An 11,379-nucleotide genomic window follows, 5' to 3' on the forward strand; every position below is an offset into this window, starting at 1 on the left:
AAAAAGTTTAAAAGGTCAAATAAAGTACGAAGTTGAGAGCATTGAGGACCAACATTCTTAAAAGTTTTTCCAAATACAGCTAAGGTATTAATCTATTCCTGATGTAGAAAAGCCTTAGTATTTCAAAGATAACTCTAATGTAAGGGGCGATCATTCTGATAAAGTAAATTTTACAATAGAATTTTTGTTAGGACTAAGTCTTAACTAATTTCATTGTATAAGAAAACGAGTTCGATGACCCCATTTTTTTATTTCCTCTGACATATTTTAATTCTAAAATTATACTGACAGTGTGTAGTTTTCGTTTTATGACATAAAATTGTGTTTTCCTTGCATTATCTATACAAAATCTGACAATTTTGCACAACCTGTAGCGTGAAAATAAGCCCGGTGACCCATTCTTTTTATTATATTTTTGAAAAAAGCATGATATAAACCACTGTTACACATTTTGACAAATTATTAAATTTTTTCTGCTGATCTTAATTCAGACCCCAGCTGCCTTAGCTGTAGGTCCGATACATTTTAATTTATAAAAATTTTAATCTCAACCAACAATCATTTTTTCTCTGCAACCTGTCATGATTGTTTCAGGATTTTAATCAACCGGAATCTTATCTACCAGAATGATCATAAAAAATCATTTCCATTTCACTGTTTTGTCATTGCAGCAACAATTCCTCATTAAGGTCTTTCCTTTTTCTATAAGGAAAGACCTTACTGTATTTCTTCTTCTTCTGATTATTATTATTATTCTTTCCGCCAAACTTTAACGACATTGCCCAAAAAAAAGTATGCGACATGTTAAAATGATATTAGGTATCTAGTATCGGTTGACCAAAAGCTATCTTGTGGTTAGTGCACGACCCCGTTACATTTCCTTTATAGGGGTTATCTCCCCTAACACCGAAAACCTTGTTATCATTCTAACTAGGTAGAAAAAAACAAAGGGTGGAATTTGTTCAGGAACGGTTCTTCGTTACATATAGATGGAAAAGATTCAACGACTCATTGGTAGGGTTATGCCCCTTCGAAAATTAACCAATGTCGGTTGGCCACTAAAACTCAGAAACCGTAAGTTGTAGCCACCTAGGATCTTCACCAATGATCATCAATTTACGTGACTAAGAAAACTGACCTTAGTTCAAAGGTCAAGGTCATGACCTAGATTTTGACCTTAGCTTGTTATCGGATTTACTCAATAACCGTAAAAGATGGCTGATAAAATATCACAAAGAAAATGTGTGACTGTCGTGTCCAGATCTACATTTGTTATGTTTGGTTCAAAATTATTGGACCGACTGTTATGGACCTAGGGCACGAAAACTGTTTTTCGGGTCCGAAATTATGATGTTTCGCTTATAACTCAAAAGAGGTTAGAGAAAGAAAAAAACTTTGAATTGCAAAAATGTTCAGCATAATAAGATCTATAAAATTAGGTCAAGGTCAGATGTCAAGATCCCTAGCAACAAGATAAAACACCTTAGCAACCATATATTTTTGAACTTAGAAGGATATGAATAATATAAATATGAAATTTTTAATACTGGAAATGACATTTTTGTCCCTAACAATGACATTTAAGTCCTTAGCACTCACTTATTTTTTTAACTTTAAATACTATGAATAGTACATATGACATTTTTAATACTGGTAGTAATATTTTTATCCTTAGGAATGATTTTTGTCCTTAGCAACCACTTGTTATGAAAATAAAAGTCCTTAGAAACCATATATTTTTTAACTAAGAAGGAAAGACCTTTCAATTGTTCATGAACAATTGACTTTTTAATCTTTTTTTTTTTATCATTGAAAATAATTTTTGCTATAGAATACAAGTTCTAACACTAGTACAAATCACACTAAGTCAAACATTGCGGTTTCTGAATGTCCAGTTCCCCGTTCGGTTGTGTTTATTGTTAATTCAGTGTTACCGAAATGAAATTCTACATCAAAACGACGGATTTTTTCGGATGGATTATGTATTTTAACTCTGAAAGTTCCAATTTGCATGCACCCTGGTTCATCAGTATACATTGGGTCTTCTTTTTTAGACACAAAAACAATGACAGCTAATGCTTTTTGGAGTTTTACTGTCTTGAATTCTTGTTTAACTATTGTTCCCGGTGAAGCGTCCTCGTTTAACTTTTTGACAATATTAAAACAGTTTTTACATTTCTCTTCGCCATCTATAATTTCTAATTTTGCTTTGTCGTGAATATTTTTGTTGAATTTATTTTTAACTTGAATGCCATATGTATATCGCATTACGCGTGATGCTATATAACCTGGATTTTGACCAAAAAGTACGGCCCCTTTCAACACGGACAATCCTGCATCTTCAGGGATAATGATTCGTTTGTCTGGGAATTCCTTTTGTATGACATGCTGAAGCATGTCCGATTCCGAAAATCCTCCTACTAGAAGCAGCATAGAAACCCCTTCACATTGTTTGATAACATTGGTTATTTGACTGATGATATCAATAGATGATTTCGAATACAGTGCTTTCACAACATCTACCTCCGCCCTCATTTTGTCACCTCGGAGAGATATTTTATCGCTTAGGGAACAAGACTTAACAGTGGCAGGAAAATCTTCTCCAAAATTTACCCTACACAAGTCATTCAAAGCAGCATAAGGAACAGTGAAATTCATTTTACCCGTTTTATTGTGGTGTACGGTTCTTTTTACTGTTTCGAATTCTCTGAACAGATCCAGATAAGCTGAGGGATCCTTCCATGACAAACTATTCATTAGAGGTTCTCCACAAATTTTCACCATTATCTGGAAAAATTCGTTATCGATGGACGTTCCACCACATGAATCACCGGTTGCTTGGCACAATTCCTTTAGTTTCCCATCTTCTTGCTTTTCGTGAACAGTTATATCTGCAGTTCCCCCTGCATTAATGAAAACACTTTCTTGTTATATCGTATGTAAAATATATACTAGTATATTAAAAAACATGTATTTCCTAAAAAGTAAATTGTCTTGGTTCGATCATGTAACCAATATGCCACAAAGTACTAAGAATTACTCTTTCAACGTTAAGGTTCCACTAAAGTCAAAATATAGGACACTTCATAAACATCTAAACTTTCCCGGTATTTTTCAACCTATAATGAATAAAGTCATAAGCTATGAGAACATATGTTCATTAAAACATACTTTACATATACACATTGTGTAAATTGTAAATAAACTTGAAATTGTTATATTGTGGCCAAACCGGTTCTTGGGGTTAACACTAAATTTTCAAAAAAATCTGCAGGCCTGCAAGACGACTTAATTTGCTTAAAATTTGTATGGACGAATACTGTTACATGTAATGCAGGGCAAGCGGATGCTGATTTGTCACATACATATGTTTTAATGGCATATTTGTCCAATTTCTGTATTGTACCTTCGATATTCGTTCACTTAGATACATGAAATTAACTGAAATTCGAAAATCAATACATTTTATAAAAAATCAACATCCGCTTGCCCTGCATTACATGTAACAGTATTCGTCCATACCAATTTTAAGCAAATTAAGTCGTCTTGCAGGCCTGCAGATTTTTTAGAAAATTTAGTGTTAACCCCAAGAACCGGTTTGGCCACAACATAACAATTTCAAGTTTATTTACAATTTACACAATGTGTATATGTAAAGTATGTTTAAATGAACATATGTTCTCATAGTTTATGACTTTATTCCTTATAGGTTGAAAAATACCGGGAAAGTTTAGATGTTTATGAAGTGTCCTATATTTTGACTTTAGTGGAACCTTAACATTAGATTACGGACTCTATAACGACATAAAACATGCACTAGCACGTGCTGTGGTGATGACTATTAATTTGTAATTGAACGTTTTAGTAAACAGCACGAGGTTACCTGGGTTGAGTTCAATATCGTATCGGCTACGTAGCTGCTATCAATATCTACGTAGCAGCTAGTCTATAGCTACACGTTCAATAGTCAAAATCTACGTAGCACTACGTAGCAGCTACGATATTAAACGCGGTCCTGGCAAACCGGTAAGAGCGAAAACCTTACAAGTCATCACTATAAGGCTATTGACAAATATGAGGTAATTCTCTTCGGTAGTTCCTGAGAAAACCGTAAAGTATAATTTTTCATTTCACGGACAGATCCGACACTCGAACAAGCTGATAATTAAATGTATTGAGTAAAGAAACAATTTTAACAAAACATTTTTATAATTTTGAATTTCAACAACAACAACTTTTTAAACATAACAAAAGATAAGTTATTGTAATAATAATAAAAAAAAACATATATAGTTTATTTCCACCACCTTTTGATTTGTATTGTGTTTTATAATGATATGTTGCTTGACTATTCTCACTCATTATATAAATTCATTTTCCTCAGTATTCTGATATATATTGGACACTGCAAGCAATGGTTTTGTGCTTTTTTGTATCAGTAGAAACAGGCGAAAGATACCAAGTTGATATTCAAGCTCGTAAATCAAAAACAGAGTTTAGTATGGCGTTCATTATCACTGAACTAGCATATATATTTGTTTAGGGGCCAGCTGAAGGACGCCTCCGGGTGCGGGAATTTCTCGCTGCATTGAAGATCTGTTGGTGACCTTCTGCTTTTGTCTGCTCTATGGTCGGGTTGTTGTCTCTTTGACACATTCCCCATTTCCATTCTCAATTTAATGACAATTTCATAATACAAAAAAAAAAAAAACACAAAAATTCTGAACTCTGAATTCTGAAATTCAAAACGGAAATTCCGTAATCAAATGGCAAAATCAAATGATAAATCACATCAAACGAATGGACAACAACTCTCATATTCCTGACTTGGTACAGTTATTTTTTAATTGTAAAAAATGGTGAATTGAACATGGTTTTATAGCGCTAAATCTTTCACTTGTACGACAGTCGCATCAGTTTCCATTATATTGACAATGAGGCGTGAACAAAATGTCACAAAAGGGTACAAAAACAACACGGACCCCACCAAAACTAGGGGTGATTTCAGATGTCCCATCCTGCTCCACATGTGGCACTCGTCGTGTTGCTTATGTTGTTACAAATCCGGTAAATAGTATAATTAGGTAGATCACATTGGTGAAAAGGGAAGGGGATTGTAGTTACGACATAAGGAACAAATACGATATCATCTGTATTACGTATATTCCATAACGACCAATAAACTCGTGATGGCGTCCGTAATATTTACGAAGTCATGATTATAGCTTCACCATTTGGACCACAAAATAAATGTAAAAAGACAATCAATAAATTCACAAAACACAGCATGGAAAAGAAACAAGCAACAAGAAAAAAAACACCAAAACTTGTGTTATTGACTAGAAATTTAAATTGAAAATACTGTCTAAAATTATCTTGATGGGTGTTTTTACACTTTAAATAATAATCATCATCTCGTATGGTATAGTTGGATTACAATAGCATTTTTTTTTATTATTTAAGAAGAAAGAAAATTTTCAGAGAAAAAAGAATAATACCTTACAAGCGATAAATACTTCAACACTGAATCATTTTTCTTGTCTGAAAGTACTGGACAGTTCTAAACAAGGGTTTAAGTAACTTCATTACACAATAACAAGATAAGATAAACTTTTTTTCAAATCGTTTTATACAGCTAGAGTGCATTGACTGTGTGCGAAAATGTATTTATTTGTATTTATACATAAATATACATGTAAATATTTACCTCCTAAGTCTATGATCATATATTTCGTTCCAACTTCAGCCATTGTGAATTCTCCGTCTACACCCTTTAATTTTTCTATTGGAAGATATTGACAGTATATAGAAGCAGCTTCAGGTTCCAAAGCAATCAGTAAATTTTCTCCTGGTATCCCTGCCTTCAAGAATACAAAGTATATCGTCCTTACAATACTATATGAATGCATACGGAAGTGAAATAGTTTTACTGGACAAAGAAGTCCTTTTTTCAGTTTTGCTGTGTACAAATGCATATTAATCAGTAAATTCACCTGGTATCCCTGCCTGCAGTACAATACAACTAAAGTCATTCAGATGTCATAGACAATTATAGGTGGAATGCTTTAATCACAAACCATCAATTAATGCTGAGTTCACACGTAATTCGAATTTGATTCGCATTAACTAATTCGAATTAGTTTAATTCGCATCAAACGAAACGTTAAGTTACGTCCTAACGTCAATTCTAATTCGAATTGCAATGCGCGACATGTAAATTCGGTTTACTGTTCAAACGACGTTAACTTTTCTAATGCGAATTGGATAATTCGAATTAAAAAAAAAGAGTGTGTGAACGCGATTAGCGAATTCGATTCGCATTCGCATTCGAATTCAATTCGAATTAAATGTACGTGTGAACAAGGCATTACTTTAATAGAATATCATTGTGTATTTATCATTTTGAATGTTTGTATGAAAATTATATTGCAAAAAAAAGAGAAATAATAAAGACGACAATACAACAAAACCGAACAATACGAATCCAACGCAAAACAGGGGTTATATACGGTGCTCTGAAAGGGATGAAAGACCCCGATTATGTCCATAAAATTACAGAAGGAATAACTTTAACTTGGCCCTTTGGACCTCTTGGTTTAATAGCTTTCAATTACTCAGCAACCCTCTTTTAAGGTGATCATAGTAGAAAAAATGCTAGTTCTCCAATAACTGGTGATTTATACAATACATGCACACGCAGCGCGCTGCTGGAATGTTTATATATAAAAATGCAAATTGGAAACAAAAATCATCTCGTTTATCGTAAAGTTTTGTTCTCGGTCTTCCATTATTGTCAATTTAGGAGATAGCCGCATTGTATGTTAAGCTTAGCTTGGTCTTCGTAAAACGAAATGCAGCATATTATAATTTAACAAAGTTTGGCGTAAAATGCACGTGTAAAATGACATAAACGACATAAACGACATAAATGACATAAACGACATAAACGACATAAATGACATAAACGACATAAATTAAAAAGTCAACTAAACCGTTGCATTGTCTTTAGCAACTAAACAATGTCATATGTATACTCACGATGTCAAACATAATATTCTAGACGTATTTATAACTTTCGTACGCTTCAGAATGGTTTTAACGTTGACAAAAATAAACAGCTTGAGCCTCAAAATATGACTTTCATGTATAGTTTGTAAGAAAGAAATTACATTTCAAAAATATCAACCATCTTGACAATTTCATTTTCTGATGATTGTTTTTATTGGTTTTTTTTACACATTTCTCTAACAAACAAGCTGTCTGTATAACGTTTGCCTTTTGTTTTAATGAAACAAAGCTATGTTGGACACTGTAAGAAAGAACATACAAGGAAGTAGTAAATATTTTAAGAAAATAGTTCGTAAGCATAGCGGTATTTTTGTCAATAGATGAAATATTTGGTAGATTTTGTGTATCAAACGAAGGCTTGAAAATGTGGGATCACTTTTGAAACCTTGTTGAAACTTTCTTTTGAATAATAAAAAGTATGTTAATTTATAATAGGATAACACATTTGTCCTGTTATTCAGATCAGAAGTACGTGTTTTGTACTATCAAAGAGTGTTTAGATTTTTTATACTATAGGTATCCAATAAAGTCGGGTAATGTTGTTTATGTTAAACTTTTTTTTTACTATCAAAAAATGAAATACAGTTGCAATTACTGTGATAATCATCCTTACTAGTTTTTAAAATCTTAACAATTTTCAGAACGGGCTTTAATCAGGTACTTGTTTCATTGCTCAATCTCTTGATTCATCCAATTTTATTGTAATATTTCCATGATTCTTTCATAATGTGTTTACTACTGCTGGGATGTTTCACAACATTGACTTTACCCAATTAGGTCTCATATGTGTAGCAGTAAATCATGACGAAATAACAGAAAAAAACAACGAAAAGATTTATTAGAGTTTACAATAAAATTGAAAATGGAAATGGGGAATGTGTCACAAAGACAACAACCCGAACAGACAACAGCAGAATTTCACCAACAGGTCTTCAATGCAGCGAGAAATTCCCGCACCCGGAGGCGTCCTTCAGCTGGCTCCTAAACAAATATATACACTAGTTCAGTGATGAAGAACGCCATACTAAACTCCAAATTGTAAACACAAGAAACTAAAATTAAAAATAATACAAGACTAACAAAGGCCTTACAAGAATATAAGAGTTAGAGAAACACCGATCCAATATTCTATAAATATATAAATCTCATGCGTTCATAGCGCTTGTTTGGTTTTATTGTCATCAGGAAAGCTGAATTGTAATTTTGAAAGGCAAGGATGCATAAGAGCCGAAAGATTTGAAGGGTTTTTTATAACCAAAAAAAGACAATAAATAGTAACAAGATTCATATAATGCATGTCAGTTTTGACTGAGGGAGTTGATCCTAAGTGTCCAAATCATTTATAATTTTTAAAGCAGATTTCGGTGAGTATGTAGCTAAAGGCAATACCTTTGGTTAGCTTACTTGCTAGCTGAACCGTGAAGTCATTGTTAGGCTAGGTAAACCATCCTCTTTTAAGAGTAAACTAGTCCACTTGTCCACTTGTGTCACACTTCAATTTCAGAACATTCTCTCTGACATATATAAAAAAGAAGATATGGTATGATTGCCAATGAGACAACTATCCACATGACCAAAATGACACAGACATTAACAACCATAGGTCACCGTACGGCCTTCAACAATGAGCAAAGTCCATACCGCACAGTGAGCTACAAAAGGCCCCGATAAGATAATGTAAAACAATTCAAACGAGAAAACTAACGGCCTTATTTATGTAAAAAAAATTAAAGAAAAACAAAATATGCAACAAATAAGCAAACGACAACCACTGAATTACAGGCTCCTGACTTGGGACAGGCACATACATAAATAATGTGGCGGGGTCAAACATGTTAGCGGGATCCCAACCCTCCCCGTAATAATATATTTTATCGTTACCTTTTCAGCACTTTTTCTCATAAACTGTTTTGCTGTATCATTCCATATGGCCGGAACAGTAAGTACCCATCGTATGTCTTTGACTGTCATTGTAGTTCCTCTTTTTTCTAATGTATCAATCAAATGATCCTTCAGGGCTCGTATAGACAAAGAAAACACATCTATTGCTAATGCTGATTTCCCAGTTAAATCCTCAATTATTGAGGCTGTTGACAAATGCTATAAACAAGATCATATACTTTATACAAAGGCCATTTTATTTTCATGCCCTACGAAACCACAATTCTACGCAAAAACTGCAAATCCTTTCGGATTTAGAATCCTCGCAAATGTATCAACGTTGTTGGAAGACAGTCAAAAGGCTTTCTACAATTTTTGCAAATATTTGTTCATAGTTGTCTTGGCATCATACAACATCTCTTTGTGTTTTGATATTATAGGGATGCCATATGTGACTTGATATTGTTTTTGTTTATGTTGATCAATGGAAGAGATAATGTTTTCTTCACTACCTAACTTGCTGTAATTTCTTGAAATACCTATTAGTGAAATGTATTGACTTTCGCAAATGAAAAAAGTAAAATAACAAAAACATTGAATTCAAAACGGAAAGTCCCTAATCAAATGTCAAATTCAAAAGCTCAAACACATCAAACGAATGGAAATCAACTGTCATGTTCTTCACTTGGTATAAGCATTTTCCTATATAGAAAATGGTGGATTGAATCTGGTTTTATAACTAGCTAAACCTCTCACCAGAATGAATTAACGAAGTGTAACTTCCATAATATCAATTACCTTATTTTTATGGAGCTTCATTTTAAATCGGTGAAAATAATAGAATTCATCGTGTTCTTTATCCATCGTTAAATCAGAGTACTGGTTTTCTGCTTCATAACCAAATGAAACAAATTTCTTGTCCTGGTCGAGTAAAAGAACTGTAGGTGTCTTTAATGAGAGAAGTTGTCTCCCACCGGCATTCCAAGCTTGATTGGCGTGGATTTTGAGAGGATCTTTCTTGAAGTCACCTCTCATTGAAAATGCATAACCAGAGTAAGTGGTTCCGAAATCTATAGCTGCTACCAGGAGATGGTCGGAGGCCATTTTATCTTGCTTAAGATATCATCTGAAAAAGAGACCGGCAGGATTTAAAAAATTTTTTTTTGTCGTATAATAAAAGTATTTCTTTTATTCGTCCGAACCACAGCATGGAATACTCCCAGAACGCGCAAAAGTTAAAAACGCTAAAGAATAACCAATAAACATCCTTTCAGATGAAAAAAATGTGTTACCGCCTTGGTTTTGTTAATACATAAGAGATATATGAAAAATTACTTCTACTACAGAAAGATAGTGTAAAGGATCGCAAATATTTCTCGGTACACTAATAATTAGTGAACACAATAAATGAAAAAATAAATATATACAGACAACAAATATTAATATCTTGGTTCAAATCTTACTGCATGCAAAACATTTAATGAATGGCTATTATCTATTTTGAATTTATTGAACCATAAAACTAATTTTTGACTCTTCACATTGAATTATTGCCATTCATTATAAATAAATTTCTATCAAAAATAAGGCTCAAAGAACTTTTTATATTATTTATATTAACAATAACAACGTACACACATTTTGGCGTATGAATACACAACGTCAGAGTGGGCGTGTCGCCATCAAAATTGACAACATTGAAAATAAAACTAATAATTCTAACCAATCAGAAGACAGTAAAAACACCAAATCTATTTATGACAAAATATAAAAATAAGGTGTGGTCGGATTGCCAGTAAACAACCTCCAAAAATCAAATGAAGTGGATGTAAGTCATGGGAAAACCGTGCAGCATTCAACAATGAGAAAACCCTATTCCGTATAGTCGGCTATGAAAGGCCCTGATATGAAAAATGCATGTGAAACAATTCAAAAGAGAAAAATAGTGGCCTAACTCAAAACAAAGATATATACGAAAAAACAAAACAAATATGACAGACATAAACCAACGACAACAACTGAACTAAATGGATGATCCTGATTCGGGACTAGCACATAAAGAATGTGGCGAGATTCAACATGTTTGTGAGCGCTCATCCCCTCCGCCCATAACATGGAACAGTAGTGTCAATCACCAAAACAAACAGGCAGTGTGCGACCAAAAATCACAGAAATCAACATTCAATTTGACTGTGATACAGATTAGATGAGTATGCTTTAGTTTCAATCTTGGCTAATTAAAAACATAAGTAAAACAGTCAGCATTCATAAAAATATAAGTAAATCTGTTCAACAACACTTTTATTTATTGAACTGATTTAATAGCTTTTGGGAATTGGCATAACTTACCAAATTAACGTGGAACAGTTGCGCCGGAGCCAAAAGTTTACACTCTGGAGCAGCTTACTAAAATGTCACAGGAGTCATAAG

At 33.2% G+C, this 11,379-nt stretch overlaps 1 protein-coding gene across 1 annotated transcript; it reads right to left on the reverse strand.

The window, feature by feature from the left end:
• Nucleotides 1-976: 976 nt before the first annotated feature.
• LOC143057028 (heat shock 70 kDa protein 12B-like) lies at nt 977-11,379 on the reverse strand. The gene is made up of 5 exons (XM_076230256.1): nt 11,299-11,379; nt 9,748-10,075; nt 8,950-9,168; nt 5,708-5,861; nt 977-2,903 (listed from the first exon to the last, which is right to left on the reverse strand). The coding sequence occupies exons 2-5, from the start codon at nt 10,051-10,053 to the stop codon at nt 1,858-1,860; spliced, it is 1,725 nt and encodes a 574-aa protein (XP_076086371.1). The 5' UTR covers nt 10,054-10,075; nt 11,299-11,379; the 3' UTR covers nt 977-1,857.

This window comes from Mytilus galloprovincialis, chromosome 13 (assembly GCF_965363235.1).
Source record: "Mytilus galloprovincialis chromosome 13, xbMytGall1.hap1.1, whole genome shotgun sequence".
NCBI lineage: Eukaryota > Metazoa > Mollusca > Bivalvia > Mytilida > Mytilidae > Mytilus > Mytilus galloprovincialis.